At 41.6% G+C, this 17,406-nt stretch overlaps 1 protein-coding gene across 1 annotated transcript; it reads right to left on the reverse strand.

Moving 5' to 3' along the window:
• Positions 1–619: 619 nt before the first annotated feature.
• Positions 620–16,056, reverse strand: LOC139168220 (antihemorrhagic factor cHLP-B-like). The gene is made up of 7 exons (XM_070753731.1): positions 15,749–16,056; positions 13,336–13,446; positions 10,638–10,722; positions 9,046–9,209; positions 5,485–5,595; positions 3,867–3,968; positions 620–1,385 (listed from the first exon to the last, which is right to left on the reverse strand). The coding sequence occupies exons 1-7, from the start codon at positions 15,947–15,949 to the stop codon at positions 1,149–1,151; spliced, it is 1,011 nt and encodes a 336-aa protein (XP_070609832.1). The 5' UTR covers positions 15,950–16,056; the 3' UTR covers positions 620–1,148.
• Positions 16,057–17,406: the final 1,350 nt, after the last annotated feature.

Consider the following 17,406-nt stretch of genomic DNA (forward strand, 5'->3'; position numbering starts at 1 on the left):
AGAAATTTTTGCCTCTATCTGGGATCGAGTTCACAGTTTTCTGATTGTGGTGCATGAGCTAGTGGGGCTATTATATGTTGGAATTAATATTGTGTGAGAGCATATTTTAACAAAAAATTAATAATAATAAACCAAACCAAGCCCTATTGGTCTAATCAGTCATAGAGCAGGGGTGCTACTGTAACATGGCCTTGGACAGAGACAAGAAGAGAAAGTTGATAGTATGAAAATGATTTGATCTGTTCAAAGATGTTTGAATCCCAGGGCGACCAAAAGAGTTTTAGAAAGTGGTGATATCCCACAGGTTGCATCAAAAATAAAATATGTCCAAGATATACCTTGAAGATGGATTTAAAAAGAGGCTTCCTTTTCTAATCTTTATTTCTCCATTGTCAATTTTTTTATTTTTTTTATTTTATTCTTCTAATTGCCAAGAAATGTATTTATTTCTAGGTTGATTCTCTGATTAGTTTGCACCCCTTGCTTCTTGCCCTGACTTCAGGTGCTTTGGAGAATAGGTTGACCCACTGTCCTTCCCTAGAGGTGCTGAACTATAATTCCCAGTATTCTCACCCAGAGTGACGAAATCCACTCAAAGCAAAACAAAGGGCAAGGCCAGTTTAGAGTTGAACGTTTTATTTAGGAAGTACCTCGTGCCTTTTGCTGTCAATATATTGGATTTTGTTCAACATTTGCCCCCGTAAAATAATGTAGCATGGTGAAAAATTCAGGGGGGGGGAATCTCTTAAGGAATAGAGGTAATGAGTAGATATTGTTGTCAAATGTTATGCATTTTCTCTTTATTTTAAAAAAGGAAGAAGAATTTTGTCTTTGGGGCTAATATAACTTTTGTTCACGTTTCTTCATGGTGGAACAGAGAAAAACTGAAAGATGTTAAGTTGGCAGTGAGCGTCTACAGTTCTAAAAGCAGAAAGGCACAAATACAAAACCTCTTTCTCATAACAACAACGGGTAATCACAACACTTGGCCTAGACTGAAATGTACCAGGGTAAAACCCATTTTTTGGAATGAAGATTTCAATTCAGATTTGGAAAAGGGCTTTGCAAGAATCAAGATTTCAATTCAGATTTGGAAAAGGGTTTTGCACTAACTGGGCGGCTTCTCTCAGCTCTCTGGCATGGCTGGCTTACACCTTGAAGTGATGTATTTTTCCAGGACAAAGGGGTATAGCACGTGGTGGCCCTGGTGGCGATGTTCTTTTGGCCAGAGGGACTGCGACTGGATGTTCGTGAGAATGAGACTCGTGCGAGGCGCCTGTATGGTTGTGCGAATGGGCGAGGTCCAGGACAGTATTGTTGTGTGCTGGGGAAATAACTTGTTTTCCAAAGTGATGGTTGATCAAGTGGGTGTGAGGAGTTCCCTCCTGGAAGAAAACAAATACAAAAGAACAACATGCAAACACAGATGAGTCTTCTTCAGCCATTGAACTATGAGCTACGATGGCGTAGTGGTTAGAGTGCAGTACTGCAGGCTACTTCTGCTGCCTGCTGCCTGCCTGAAATTTGGCAGTTCAAATCTATCCAGGCTCAAGGCTGACTCAGCCTTCCATCCTTCTGAGGTTGGTCAAATGAGAAGTCAGATTGTTGAGGGCCATATGCGGACTCTGTAAATTGCTGTATAGAAACCAGTAGCAACCTGGCGGCCTGGCAGCTACCCAGGTCTGCCATGCACCCAAACTGGCTTCCTCGCCATTGGCACTGCCATCTTGGTAATAATAATAATAATAATAATAATAATAATAATAATAATAATAACAATAATTTATTAGATTTGTATGCTGCCACTCTCCGAAGACTCGGGGCGTCTCACAACATAGCAAGAGTACAATACATTACAAATCTAATATTAAAATTTAAAAGGTTAATTAAAAAACATTAGTATAACATAATCACTATCATAAAATCATCAATTACACAATCATACACACTCAACCCAATTTATCATAGTACAGAGGTCAGAAAAACAACCCCACGCCTGGCGACAGGGGTGAGTCTTCAACATTTTATGGAAGGTGAGGAGGGTGGGGGCTGTTCGAATCTCTGGAGAGAGTTGATTGCAGAGATCCGGGGCCGCCACAGAGAAGGCTCTTCCCCTGGGTCCCGCCCACCGACATTGTTTAGTCGACAGGACCCGGAGAAGGCCAACTCTGTGGGACATAATCGGCCGCTGGGATTCGTGCGGCAGAAGGTGGTTTCGTAGGTATTCTGGTCCGATGCCAGAAGGTTTTACACTGGGCATGCATGAAACATCTGTGTTTTAGCACTGGGCATGCGTGAAGTGAGCGCAAAGTGTGCGCGTCTATGTAGCATGCCACCGAGTGAAATGGCAGCAGTTAGTCCTTGAATTAATAGAGGACCACTCTTTTTTTTTTATTGTAAAAAAACTTCCAGCAGATGTGGCTGGTAAATCCACAGTAACTGAATTTAAACATTCCTGGGAGAAACATATATCCACACTAAAATAAAATACAGGAAATAGTAATAGGGCAGACTAGATGGACCATGAGGTCTTTTTCTGCTGTCAGTCTTCTATGTTTCTATGTAAGGTATATGCGGAATGGCATATAAATTAGATAGATAGATAGATAGATAGATAGATAGATAGATAGATAGATAGATAGATAGATAGATAGATAGATATTTTTTTATAACTGCAGTTTATTAACTGTATAGCATGGCAATTAAGGGGTCAGAGTTAAACTGAGGAGATTAGATTCAAACTCTTCCTGGCTAGATAAATTTCAGATATTCTGTCTCAGCCCAACCTACAACCCAAAGGGTCATAGGGAGGATAAAAATAATAATCTCAGAGAAAAGGAAGTATATAAATAAAAGAATCTGTGTTTGACAAATCATAAAGGCTGCATTATGCTAAGCTAAGATCAAACAATTACATTACTTGACATACTACATATCTGTTGTGCTTAGCTCTGGCCCAGCTCCTGCCCCAAGGAATGTGGAGGTGGAGGTGGGGGAAACACCCACATGCCACAGGCCTGTTTTGCTCCTGATAGAATCTGCCAACGAAGTCTCCTCTGACCAAGGAAGCATGAGTGACAGGGAAGAGGGGAGTTTGGCAGACAGCCCAGGAGGAGATCAATCTTCCTTATCATCCCCGGATTCTGAACAAGAACTTATGACAGACCCACACATGCAGAGAGTGATGCATAGGAGAGAACAACTGAAGGATTATTACAGGAGGAAAGTGAGGCCACCTATGGTTGGGTGGGGCTGCTGTAATTAGTGCTACAAATAAAAAGAGCAGCATGCTGATTTAGCCTTGTGGAAGTTTATCTGATTCATAGTTTCGTCAAGATCGTGGTTTTGCTGTTTCCCTGTTCAAGATTGTGTGTGGACTTTCTGGACTTTGGAATTGGACTCAATTTCCCAGTTACTGGGCAAGAAATTGGATTGCATTTAACCTTTGCCTTGTGTGTACCAGAAAATCCCTTTGACATTTTAAAAGGGAGTTTTTTCTGCTTTACTGTTGATAAAGACTTTTGGTCTTCCTTCTATTGTGTGGTGTGTGTCTGGACTAATTACCCTGTAATTACAGGTGGTTGGGACACCGGCAGAACACATATCACAGCATCTGATGATGTGAAAGGATGCAGGGGAATCTGTAGCTGGAGCAGGAAGTAAGATTTGAGCCCCTTATATGGACAGAATGGATAAGAGAAACTGACATATATATGGACTTTAACTTCCAGAATTCCCCAGCCTGCTTACTGGCTGGGGAACTCTGGGAATTGAAGTCTACACACTTTAAAAATTGGTGAGGATAAGAAACTTGGGTGTGGAAAAAGGGGAAGGAAGATGAACAAAATTGCATTTATCATACATACCTTGACATCAAAGATAACACAGTCCGACTCATAGTTTTCATCTTTAGGTTTTTCAGGGGCATCATCCGGTCTAAACACAGTCGCTCTGCAGAATCCAATATGCTGGAGAGAAGGAAGGAGAGAAGGAAGAATTAAGATATGTCCAAGTGAATCCAAAAAACTATTAGTGAACTAAAGAATCTGGTCAGATCACAACCCAGTTTGTTAGAGTACTCGGCATCATTCCCTTCTTCAGAGGTTGACAGGAGGGGGTTTTTTTTGGGGGGGGGTGTCATTATTTCTGGATGAATTGTGAAGAAATTGATGTTGTGCAGAGTTTAAAGTGTAGGATTTGGGCTGGTGAGAGCTAGATACAAGTCTCTATTTCTCAATGGAATATTTGGCCTTGCATATTTATTTGGAATGTGATCCTGTTTTGCTAGGAGTGGGGAGGGAGGGAAGGAGGGAGAGAGGGAAAGAAGAAAGGAATGGAAGGAAGGAAGGGAGGGAGGAGAGGGGCATGGCCAAACACCACGGCAACACAGAGTTCCCCACATTCCACGGGGGAACCCTGATATCCACGTCGCCTGGGAACCTGGCTCAATCTGAACCAGGTCGGAACCATCTTGGAGGAGTGGTAAAGAAGAGAGGCATCATCGGAAACCGGTGGAGGGTGGTAACTCCACCTAGGGAGCCAACACAGATCACTTGACTGGCAGCATTGGAAAACAACTCGTAGAAGTCATCCAAGCCGCAGCTGTCACAGACGAACTGATTGACTGTTTTCAAGGGATTGGATGTCATCTAGGGAAGTAACTAAGATCAACTGCTGGTGAGAAGTGCAAGAAATTGAAGCCGGTGATTTATTCTGCCAAAGAAAAGCGTTGGGAATATTTGTTTAAGCTGAAAGGGGGAACAAAAGGATTGAAGAGTATTTTTAATATTTGCGGCTGTCTAGCAATTAGAAAATCATGGGGGGGAGTCGGGAACTAAGTTAAAGAAAGTGGCAAGTAAAGCCTGATTTTGAGAACTTTGAGACTTGGTGGAGATCTAACCGATTGGAAGATCAGAACAGAAGAGAATATTTTGTATAAGAGAGAGAGAGAAAAAAAGAAAAGAAAGAAAGAAAGAGAGAGAGAGGAAAGAGAGAGAGAAAGAGAGAGAGAGAGGAAAAAGGGGAGAGAGGAAAGAGAGAGGAAAGAAAGAAAGAAAGTAAGAGAGAGAGAGACAGAGAAAGTACATAAGTAAGAAAGACGAAAGAATGAAAGAAAGGAAAGAGAGAGAGAGAGAAAGAAAGAAACAAACGAAAAAAGAAAGACAGAAGAGAGAAAGAAAGAAAGAATAAAAGAAAGAAAGACGGAAGAAAGAAAGAATGAAAGAAAGGAAAGAGAGATAGAGAGAGAAAGAAAAAAACAAATGAAAAAAGAAAGATAGAAGAGAGAGAGAGAGAAAGAAAGAAGAAAAGAAAGAAAGAAAGAAAGAAAGGAGAGGAAAAGAGGGGCAGAGAGAAAGAGAAAGAAAGAAAAAAGAAAAAGACAGAGAAAGAAATAGGAGGGTGGAAGCGAGAGAGAGAGAGAGAGAGAGAGAGAGAGAGGTGGCAATTGCTCAGATAGGATTGGAGACGACCCTTCTCACTTACTGCTTCTCCTAGAGGTTTGGGATGGCAGTGATGATGGCCGTCATGGACTTCCTGATGAGTGCAGTTGGTCTCCACAATAGCAAACTCCACATAGAAGGCTTCAGGGTCATGCTGAAATCAAAGCAAGAGACGTTTCAGTTGGGTTGTGCATAGAAATGGCAAAAGTGAAGAGCTGGGAGAATAGAATTTTAGTCCTGTCTCCGGCAATATCCCACCATCACCCATTGTCACCTGTTCCTACTGAATTCTCCAGCTTCCTTTGGCAGAGGGAGACGTCATTTGTGATCCCCAGAGCTCCTAGGAATGATCGATTTCTTAGCTTTTACATGGCTGATTCATTGCTTCTGTTATAGTATATTTCTTCCCCCTAGGCCATTACAAGTTATGCATGGTATGTTTGTGTGTAGGTTTTGTTTTATTATAAGGGTTTTTAGTTGTTTTCTTAATTGGATTTCTACATACTGTTTTTATCATCGTTGTTAGCCGCCCCGAGTCTGCAGAGAAGGGCGGCATACAAATCCAATAAATAAATAAATAATAATAATAATAATAATAATAATAATAATAATAATAATAATAATAATAATTTACAATAGAATAGAGCTGGAAGGGACTTGGAGGTCTTCTAGTGAGTCCATCCCACTCTGCTCAAGCAGAAGAACCTATACCCAGTGATCAGTTAGGTCCTACAGAGTTGGCCTTCTCCGGGGCCCGTTGACTAAACAATGTCATCAGGCAGGACCCAGGGGAAGAGCCTTCTCTGTGGCGGCCCCAACCCTCTGGAACCAGATCTCCCCAGAGATTAGGATTGCCCCCACCCTTCTTGCCTTTTGTAAACTCCTTAAAACCTACCTCTGCCGTCAGGCATGGGGGAATTGAGATATGTCCCCCAGGCCTATATAGTTTATGCATGGTATGTTTGTGTGTATGTCTTGCTTTTTAAATAAGGGGTTTGTAGATATTTTTAAATATTAGATTTGTTGTACATGGTTTTTATTATTGCTGTGAGCCGCACCGAGTCTACAGAGAGGGGCGGCATACAAATCTAATTAATAATAATAATAATAATAATAATAATAATAATAATAATAATAATAATAATTTACAATAGAATAGAGCTGGAAGGGACTTGGAGGTCTTCTAGTGAGTCCATCCCACTCTGCTCAAGCAGAAGAACCTATACCATTTATTTATTTATTATTTATTACACTTATATGCCGCTCACTCCGAAAACCAACTCTGAGCGGCTATTTCGAACAAGTGGCAGTCCAGTCTCTTTTTAAAAACCTCCAGTGATAGAGCACCCACAACTTCTGGAGGCAAGCCGTTCCACTGGTTAATTGTTCTAGCTGTTAGGAAGTTTCTCCTTAATTCCAGGTTGCTTCTCCCTTTGATTAGATGCCATCCCGTTACTTCTTGTCCTGCCCTCTGGTGCTTTGGAGAATAATTTGACCCCCTCTCCTTTGTGGCAGACCCTCAAATACTGGAATACTGCTATCGTGTCCCCTGTAATTCTTCTTTTCTTTAGATTAGCCGTGCCCAAAACCTGCAGCCTTTCTACGTAGCATTACTTCAAAAGCATTACTTGGTGGCTGTTTCTAAGCTTCACCTTGCTGGGCATTGGCCTTAATTATATTTTATCCATAAAATGTCAGTGTATCCTTGTTCATTTAGAGTCAGAGGCTTGGAATGTAAATTTAAAAGAGCCGGCTACAGCCTCTGGTTCTTGAAAAGTGATGCATCCCTAGTTTCTGGAATTGGGTTGTTTCATTACCCAAAACTAGGTAACATCATCGATGTGAGTCTATCATCGGTATCACTGGTGATGTTACCTTGTTTGGTTAACAAAACGTCTCCACCTGAGCTCAGAGGGCACCAAGGACCCCTCATTTCAATCCTGGGCTACAAATATTCTTCTTTGTTGGTATCTGGTTCTTTTCCTAGGCTTTTGCAGAGCATAATTCCTAACCCCCTCCCCATGGCCTCCTCATAGAAACATAGAAGACTGACGGCAGAAAAAGACCTCATGGTCCATCTAGTCTGCCCTTATACTATTTTCTGTATTTTATCTTAGGATGGATCTATGTTTATCCCAGGCATGTTTCAATTCAGTTACTGTGGATTTATCTATCACGTCTGCTGGAAGTTTGTTCCAAGGATCTACTACTCTTTCAGTCAAATAATATTTTCTCATGTTGCTTTTGATCTTTCCCCCAACTAACTTCGGATTGTGTCCCCTTGTTCTTGTGTTCACTTTCCTATTAAAAACACTTCCCTCCTGGACCTTATTTAACCCTTTCACATATTTAAATGTTTTGATCATGTCCCCCCTTTTCCTTCTGTCCTCCAGACTATACAGATTGAGTTCATTAAGTCTTTCCTGATACGTTTTATGCTTAAGACCTCCTCCTCCTTCCTCTTTGTTATATGAAGTATCAACTCAGGAAGCTCAAACTGCCCAAGGAACTATTGATAAAGTCTGACAGAGGAATCATTGAGTCTGTCATCTGCACCTCTATATCTGTCTGGTTGAGTTATACAACCCAGCAAGACCGACACAGACTTCAGAGGATAAATCAGAACTGCAGAAAAAACAATGGCTGCCAACCTGCCTTCCATTGAGGACCTGAATGCTGCACGATTCAAAAAGAAGGGTGTGAAAATATTTACGGACCCCTCGCATCCTGGACATAAACTGTTACAAATCCTATCCTCAAAATGTCACTGCAGAGCACTGCACACAAAGACAAACAGACACAAGAACAGTTTTTTCCCCGAATGCCCTCACTCTGATAAATAAATAATCCCCTCAACACTGTCAAACTATTTACTTAAGTCTACACTACTATTACTACTAGTTTTTTTCTCCTCATTCCTATCACCCATTTGCTCCTACTTATGACTGTATGATTCTAACTTGTGGCTTGTATCCTTAAGATTTTTATTAATATTGATTAATTGACAGTGATGGCAAACCTATGGCACGGGTGGCACAGGTGGCACGCAGAGCCATATCTGATGGCACACGAGCCTTTGTCCTAGCTCACCTCCAACATGCATGTGTGTGCCAGCCAGCTGATTTTCAGCTCACATGGAGGCTCTGGGAGGGTATTTTCAGCTTCCGGAGGGCCTCCGGGAGAGATGGGGGGCGTTTTTGCACTCCCCAGGCTCCAGGGAAGCCTCTGGATGCTGGGGTGGGTGAAAAACGAGTCTACTGGGCCCACCAGAAGTTGGGAAACAGGCTGTTTCCAGCCTCCAGGGGAGGAGGAGAGGCAAATTTTGCCCTACTCAGGCATTGAATTATGGATGTGGGCACTCGAACAGGCATGATAGTGTGTGCGCGCACGCGCTTTTGGCACCCGAGGGGAAAAAGGTACACCATCACTGCCCTATGACAAGTGTTGTGCCTCATGATTCTTGACAAGCGTATCTTTTCTTTTATGTACACTGAGAGCATATGCACCAAAGACTTGTGTGCCCAATCACACTTGGCCAATAAAGAATTCTATTCTATCAAAGTAAGAGGCCATCAAAATTCCTTTTTAAGTTTTGCATACTAACTTTGTGCTGCCCTCTTGAAATCTCAAGGACTGCATAAGCATGGTTCGGCAATTTTTCATTGTGTTTATGGAGCACGTAATCCACACATTCTTCCACACGATGGTCATTCAGAGGCAGCAGAATTGGGCAACTCGGACAGTGTCTCAGTACATCTTCCACAGAATCTGAAAAGAAAAAAAAAATGTCAAGAAAGGTATTTACTGAGACAGAAACAGATTAACAGAGTTGGAACGGACCTTCTTGGTCAGGGGTAGGCAAAGCTGGCTCTTCTACGACATTTGGACTTTTAAAATCTATCTATCTATCTATCTATCTATCTATCTATCTATCTATCTATCTATCTATATATATATATATATATATATTTATTAAATTTTTATTACCAAAAAAAAAATTACTTAAAGAAAAAGTGCCCAACACCAATAAACCCCACCACCATTTAGGGGGTTAAATTATTTGCAATACGTTTCAATCTCTTCCTTGGCTCCGGTTTACATTTCTTTACATACAAAAAGTGATTGGAATTTATTTTTCACATTGTCGTCATAAATTCTACTTAAGATATAATTTTTCACCTTATTCCATCGTGCCATCAGCTTCTCCAATTTATTTTCATCAAAGTTATTTAATCTTATTTCCATAGTTTCGAAGTGGATGTGGTCCACCATGTACCAGTACCAATTCTGGATTGTCCATTTATTACTATCCTTCCACCCTAATACCACTACTGCTTGAGCGCTTTCCAAAGCTGCTGTTTTTATTTCTTTAAATTCTCGTAATTCCCCATATTTAGCTAGTATTGCTAATTCTTTTGTAATTATCCAATTAATGTTTAGCATATTGTTAATTTCATTCTGTACTTCCTTCCAAAATTTTTGAACTTCAACGCATTCCCAGAGCATATGACATTTGGACTTCAACTCCCAGAATTCCTCAGCTAGCATGAGCGGCTCAGGAATTCTGGGAGTTGAAGTCCACAAGTCATAGGAGGGCCAACTTTGCCTACCACTGTTCTGGGTCATCTAGTTCAACCCCCTGTCCAAGCAGGAGACCCTACACCACTGATGGCAAACCTTTTCTGGTTCGCGTGCCAAAAGGGCGTGTGCACATGTGATAGCATGCACGCACATGTTCACATTTATTCATTTCCCACACACACATGTCCATGTCCTCTATGCTGCCTCTGCACATTAGCTCAATCCCACCCCTGTCACTGGGCATGTGCACTGAATTTAAACATGCCTGGGATAAACATGTATCCATCCTAAGATAAAATACAGAAAATAATATAAGGGCAGACTAGATGGACCATGAGGTCTTTTTCTGCCGTCAGTCTTCTATGTTTCTATGTAAGAAGAAAAGCTTTGAATGAGAAGGGGAAAATACTTTCAAAGACTGCTTTTGTTTGAGATCAGGAGACAAACTATAGCATAGGTCGGAAAGTGGCTGTATTAACATCAGAACTGTTCCACTGAGTTTAAATGGACATGGAAAGCTAATCCAAACTAAAACTAAAACCCAGGAACGTTATCCCTTGTCTGGCTTTCAGTTGCCTTGGAAAATAGAATCCAAGAGGAAGGAAGACGAGTTACCTGGATCGGAATGGCATTTCGCAAAAAGTACTGCGGAGGCGCTCGCATCGCTGAGAATCTTGACATCACAGTCTCCTTCAACAGCCTGGAGAAACAAAGGCATCATATTAAACTTAACATGATTTAACTAACCATTTTGGGTTAGTGCTTTAAAACTGGTGCTTCTGGGGGATTTATAGCATTAGTAAGGTTTATTATGGTCCAGTGCAGCATATATCATGTCCCTAACAGATTGGAGATTATTAAAATGTGCACAGTGCACTAGTAACTTGGGTAGACTAATTTGTGAGATGGCATGATTAGAATATCTCATGCACTGTGGTGGACTGTAGTCTGGATTCCCAGGTGGGAGAGGTTGCAGTCCAGAGAAGCAAGAGACAGCAAAGTTTAGACACTTTGTTTGGAAAGAAGAAGGTCAAGACAGCTCTTCCCTTGAAGTTCTTAGAGTAATGTATACATTTTAATGATGCAAGTAGTTTGCTTTAGTTTAGTATGATTTCTATCTTTATAGGAACAATAAAGGAAAATTACTTTGGCCTAACTTAGCAGGTCTATCTTGGTTTTGAACCTGACATGCACAATTGCTTCCAAACTATCTTATTGGTGTTTTGTATGAAACATTTACAGCTGTTATAATATGAGGACTTCTACTTGGCCACTTCCATGCTGATGAAAATTGGACAGTAACCTCTAAACCTGGGGCATCCACCCTCGAGCACCGCTTGCTGCGGAATTCTGGGAGTTGACATCCACAGTTCTTAAAAGTTGCTGTGGTTGGACACCTCCCGTTTTAAGCAGTGGAGCAAGAAGGAGATTTTCATGGAATCTGGTATTGCAACAATTCAGCTTTGGGCATTGCAAGGTGAATGTGAAAGAAGAATTGACTTCTTAATTCCTGACTAATTCATTGCTCAGTGTTGAAATGAAATTTAAGTATGTAACGGGAACTCAAAATGAATGCCCATGGAATATGTTAGCGATCCCTGAAGTTTCACCTTTGTTCATCGATAATACACTCTTCTGTTTGCAAAAGAATACCTTGTGCCTCCGGACTTGAAATTTTGGGCCTAGAAAATTTAGAACTACGCCGCCTCGAACTGACCTAAGTGTAACACACAAAATTATCTGCTACTCTGTCGTACCTGTCAATAACTAAATCAGCTTCAACCACAACAATACACGAGCTCACAATACATACAAACTTAATGTAAACTGCTCCAAACCTGATTGCAAAAAAAAAATTGACTTCAACAACAGAGTGGTCAATGCCTAGAATATATTACCTGACTCTGCAGTTCCTTCCCCAAACCCGCAAAACTTTAACCTCAGACTGTCCACCATTGACTTCTTGCCATGCCTATCGTCCCTGCCCCAATGTTCCATGTATTTGTAAAATATCATGTACTCATAATCATGCTTGTACTATATATTCACAATCATGTTTATACTACATTTGTAATTTCATTTGTAATCATACAGACACATTTATTTATTTATTTATTAGATTTGTATGCCGTCCTTCTCTGAAAAATTGGAGAAGCTCACATACAAATAAATAAAGAAAAAATATATATCTGTTTGTGTGCATACGTGTTCAGTCACTCAATTTACTCCTGGTAGGTTGGTAACGAAGCAGTGGAAGTGATGTGCCGGTGCCTGGAGGCTGTTGGGGCCTGGATGGGTGTCAACAAACTCAAACTCAACCTAGACAAGACGGAGTGGCTGTGGGTCTGGCCTCCCAAGAACAATTCCATCTGTCCGTCCATTACCCTGGGGGGGGGGAACTACTGACCCCCTCAGAGAGGGTTCGCAACTTGGGCGTCCTCCTCGATCCACAGCTGACATTGGAACATCATCTTTTGGCTGTGGCGAGGAGGGCGTTTGCCCAGGTTCGCCTGGTGCACCAGTTGCGGCCCTATTTGGACAGGAAGTCATTACTCACAGTTGCTCATGCCCTCATCACCTCGAGGTTCAATTACTGCAACGCTCTACATGGGGCTACCTTTGAAAAGTGTTCGGAAACTTCAGATCGTGCAGAACGCAGCTGCGAGAGCCATCGTGGGGCTTCCAAGATTCACCCACATTTCTTCAACACTCCATGGCTTGCATTGGCTGCCGATCAGTTTCCGGTCACAATTCAAAGTGTTGGTCATGACCTTTAAAGCCCTACATGGCATTGGACCAGAGTACCTTCAGAACTGCCTGCTACCGCATGAATCCCAGCGACCGATAAGGTCCCACAGAGTTGGCCTTCTCCGGGTCCCGTTGACTAAACAATGTCATTTGGCGGGCCCCAGGGGAAGAGCCTTCTACATGGCAGCCCTGGCCCTCTGGAACCAACTCCCCCCAGAGATTAGAACTGCCCCCACCCTTCCTGTCTTTCGTAAACTACTTAAGACTCACTTATACCGCCAGGCATGGGGGAGTTGAGACACTTTTCCCCCAGGCTATTCTTTATACTTTGTTTTATGTTTGGTATGAATGTTGCTGTTTGGTTTTTAAGTAATGATAGGGTTTTATATGTTTTTAATATTAGATTTGTTCCACTGTTATATTGTTTTTATTGCTGTTGTGAGCCACCCCGAGTCTTTGGAGAGGGGCGGCATACAAATCTAATAAATAAATAAATAAACAAATAATAAAGAAGCCACCTGTCTTCTCATGAAATCTTACATGTTCAAGATCTTCAAATACTTACGTGGTAATGCTGTGGTCTTACGGTACAATTCTCAAGAGGAGTTGGATCCAACACATGACAGACTGTCTCCAGAACTTTTATCTCAAGGAAGATTACCTCCCCATGGGGTCTCTAAAATGAAAAATTAGGATGAGAATAACTTTACACACCTCATATTTCTGTCTCTGTTGCTTTAACAGATTTTCAAAATTGTTTCAATTTACACACAAGTTAAAGATCTCATCTTGGTTTTTTTCTCTGCTTTAAAGAAAATACAGTGTTCCCTTGATTTTTGCAGGGGATGTGTTCCGAGACCGCCCGCGAACGTTGAATTTCCGTGAAGTAGAGATGCGGAAGTAAATACACTATTTTTGGCTATAGACAGTATCACAAGCCACCTCTTAACACTTTAAACCCCTAAATTACCATTTCCCATTCCCTTAACAACCATTTACTCACCATTATTACTGGTACTCACCATTGAACAAGACACTTAGTGATCCTGGTATTTATAAACATAATTATTTATTAACAATAATTATTTTTTTTGTTATTTATTTGCAAAAATTATTAGTTTGGTGATGACGCATGATCGGGCAGAAAAAAATGTGGTATAGAAAAAAACTCGCGAAGTATTTTTTAATGATTTTTTTTGAAAAACCATGGTATAGGCTATTCGCGAATTTCGAACCCGCGAAAATCGAGGGCACATTGTACACCCAACAGGAAATTTCAATGCTGCCTTAAATAACCCAAGGGGATGAGTCGACAACAAATCTAACCAGTGCTCACACTGGATTCTACATATCCAAATGTATACAGAAAAACATGCTCTGTGCTGGTTAAACCGGGGTGGCGCAGCAGGTAGAGTGCTGTACCGCAGGCCACTGAAGCTGACTGTAGATCTGAAGGTCAGCGGTTCAAATCTCATCACCGGCTCAAGGTTGACTCAGCCTTCCATCCTTCCGAGGTGGGTAAAATGAGGACCCAGATTGTGGGGGCAATAGCCTAGCTCTGTTAAAAAGTGCTATTGCTAACATGTTGTAAGCCGCCCTGAGTCTAAGGAGAAGGGCGGCATAAAAATTGAATGAATGAATGAATGAATGAATGAATGAATGAATGAATGAATGAATAAATAAATAAATAAATAAACAAACAAACAAACAAACAAACAAACAAACAAACATGTTACGTGGGTAGTGCAGATCACGAGATGACCATCCTCATTTCTAAGGATCTGACAGCTAAAGAAGCAGGGGTCAGAAGCATAAGCATTCACTGCGATAGGGTCGGGGGATTGTGTGTCACAAAATAATGGACACCCATTGTCCGTCCCCATCTAGAAATTCAGCTAAAATGAACAAGTTGGACAAGGGGAGAGATGGGAACTCATTAAATTTGCAGATGACACCGAACTGGCAGGAATAGCCAACACTCCAGAAGATAGGCTCAAGATACAGAAGAATCTTGACAGATGTGAGCATTGGGCTCTATCTAACAAAATGAAATTCAAAGATGAAAAAAGTAAGATTCTACATCTACACAAGTAAAACAAAATGCACAGGTACAGTATATGTGGTATATTGCTCAAGAGAGGGATCTTGGAGTCCTTGTGGAGAACCATTTAAATATGAGCTAGCACAGCAGCTGCCGAAAAGGCCAACACAGTTCTAGACTACATCAACAGAGGTATAGAATCAAGATCATGTTAAGTGTTAATACCACTTTGTAATGCCTTGGTAAGGCCACACTTGCAATACTGCATTCAATTTTGGTTGCCCAATGTAAAAAGTATGTAGAGACTCTAGAAAGAGTGCAGATAAAAGAAAGAAGGATGATTAGGGGACTGGAGGCTAAAACATATGAAGAACGGTTGCAGGAACTGGGTATGGCTAGTTTAATGAAAAGAAGGACCAGGGGAGACATGATAGCTGTCTTCCAATATCTCAGGGGTTGCCACAAAGAAGGGAGAGTCCAACTCTTCTCCAAAGCACCTGAGGTTAGAACAAGAAGCAACGGGTGGAAACTAAACAAGGAGAGAAGCAACTTAGGAGTAAGGAGAAATTTTCAGGCTGTTAGAACAATTCATCAGTGGAACAGCTTACCTCCAGAAGTTGTGAATGCTCCAACACTGGACATTTTTAAGAAGATGTTAGATAACCATTTGTGTGAAGTGATGTAGGGTTTCCTGCTTAAGCAGGGGTTCGACTAGAAGACCTCCAAGGTCCCTTCCAACTGTGTTATTCTATGTTCTATGAAATGGATGCTATGATATTACAGAGCATAGACTAGAAAGAGGCTGTAGATTGCCCAAATCTCAGCAGGTGGGCTACAAAAATTGTCTGGCACAACATCAACCCCTTCCCCACAAATCATCTAAGTGTTATTGATTTAATAAATGAAAATAGATTTTTCCCACTCCCATTGTACTTACCCGGGACAGTTTAACAGCACCCTCAATTATATTGAGAGTTTGTTTGTATCCGTGTAGATTATGCTTGTTGATGTAGTCCACAGCCTGGTGTGCTAATTTTTCTGCTTCTTCGCCGTTGCAGTCAAAGTCTGGTGTGAAGTGATGGCTCAACGTACATCCTATAATCTGACCCAGGAGCACGAGAGCTACCAGGGAATTCATGGCTGCGTTCAGAGCGGGTGTAGAAGGCGCCGAGGGAAGGAAGGAAGACTTCAGAGAGTCCGACGTCAGGGGCTCCTTTTTATGGAGTGTTTCTGTTTGCTATCCCCCATCACCCCACCTGCCACTTGCATTGGCTTCCTTGGGAGGATGCAATATTTGCTGAAGGTCCCGCAAACAAGAGGAAAGGAAAAATAAATATGTGGTGACATATAGACAAAGTTTGATTAGATAAGGGGTGAAAATGCAGATCGTGCAAAAAGAGGGAAGCAACTGTCCCAGCCATTCAGTCCTATTCATCCCAGGAATACCGCTGCAGAAAAGGGTATTTTAAGAATATGAAATTATATAGCAATGATGCACAAAGATAGTGTGAATTATATGAAAGGCTTTGTGTCAAACCTCGGCTCCATTACTGACCTAACTAATAGGGATTAATAGAACTAATAGGAAGTTAAATATTTTTTTTTTAAAGTAATTTGTATACTAATAACAGTAAACACTAATAAGAAATGGAGGTAGATAGCCGGCAGACGTAGGGGAGCTTCCCAGTATTTTGCATTGAGTGTTACATGTATGACTACATTAGAGAAACATCTTTCAGCTGTGGCGAGGGGGACGTTTGCCCAGGTTCACCTGGTGCACCAGTTGCGGCCCTATCTGGACCGGGAGTCGCTGCCCACAGTCGCTCACGTCCTCATCACCTCGAGGCTCGACTACTATAACGCTCTCTACATGGGGCTGCCTTCGAAAAGTGTTCGGAAACTCCAGATCGTGCAGAATGCAGCTGCGAGAGCAGTCTGCATTGGTTGCTGATCAGTTTCCGGTCATAATTGGCTATGACCTATAAAGCCCTTCATGGCACCGGACCAGATTATCTCTGGGACCGCCTTCTGCCGCATGAATCCCAGCAACCGATTAGGTCCCACAGAGTGGGCCTTCTCCGGGTCCCGTCAACTAAACGATGTTGTTTGGCGGGACCCAGGGGAAGAGCCTTCTCTGTGGCAGCCCCGGCCCTCTGGAACCAACTCCCTCCAGAGATCAGAATTGCCCCCACCCTCCTCGCCTTTCGTAAGCTCCTTAAAACCCACCTCTGCCATCAGGCATGGGGGAATTGAGATACTGTTTCCCCCTAGGCCTTTACAATTTTATGCATGGTATATCTGTATGTATGTCTGGGTTTTTTTTTATAATAAGGGTTTTTAGTTGTTTTATTATTGGATTGCTACATATTGTTTTTATCACTGTTGTTAGCCGCCCCGAGTCCACGGAGAGGGGCGGCATACAAATCCAATAAATAAGTAAGTAAGTAAGTAAGTAAGTAAGTAAGTAAGTAAGTAAGTAAGTAAGTAAGTAAGTAAGTAAGTAAATAAATAAATAAACAAACAAACAACTAAATAAATAAAAAAATGAATGAATGAATGAATGAATAAACAAACAAACAAACAAACAAACAAACA

The sequence above is a fragment of the Erythrolamprus reginae genome, chromosome 5 (genome assembly GCF_031021105.1).
Source record: "Erythrolamprus reginae isolate rEryReg1 chromosome 5, rEryReg1.hap1, whole genome shotgun sequence".
In the NCBI taxonomy this organism is placed as follows: Eukaryota; Metazoa; Chordata; class Lepidosauria; order Squamata; family Dipsadidae; genus Erythrolamprus; species Erythrolamprus reginae.

What these genes read in the sequence shown, in the direction of transcription:
- LOC139168220 (XM_070753731.1), bottom strand. Translation starts at nt 15,949, where the DNA reads ATGAATTCCCTGGTAGCTCTCGTGCTCCTGGGTCAGATTATAGGATGT. An exon ending in TAAGACCACAGCATTACCAC is followed by an intron (nt 10,723 to 13,335) that starts GTAAGTATTTGA and finishes TTGTTTCTCCAG; the next exon opens with GCTGTTGAAGGAGACTGTGA. An exon ending in GTGTTATCTTTGATGTCAAG is followed by an intron (nt 1,386 to 3,866) that starts GTATGTATGATA and finishes GTTTTCTTCCAG; the next exon opens with GAGGGAACTCCTCACACCCA.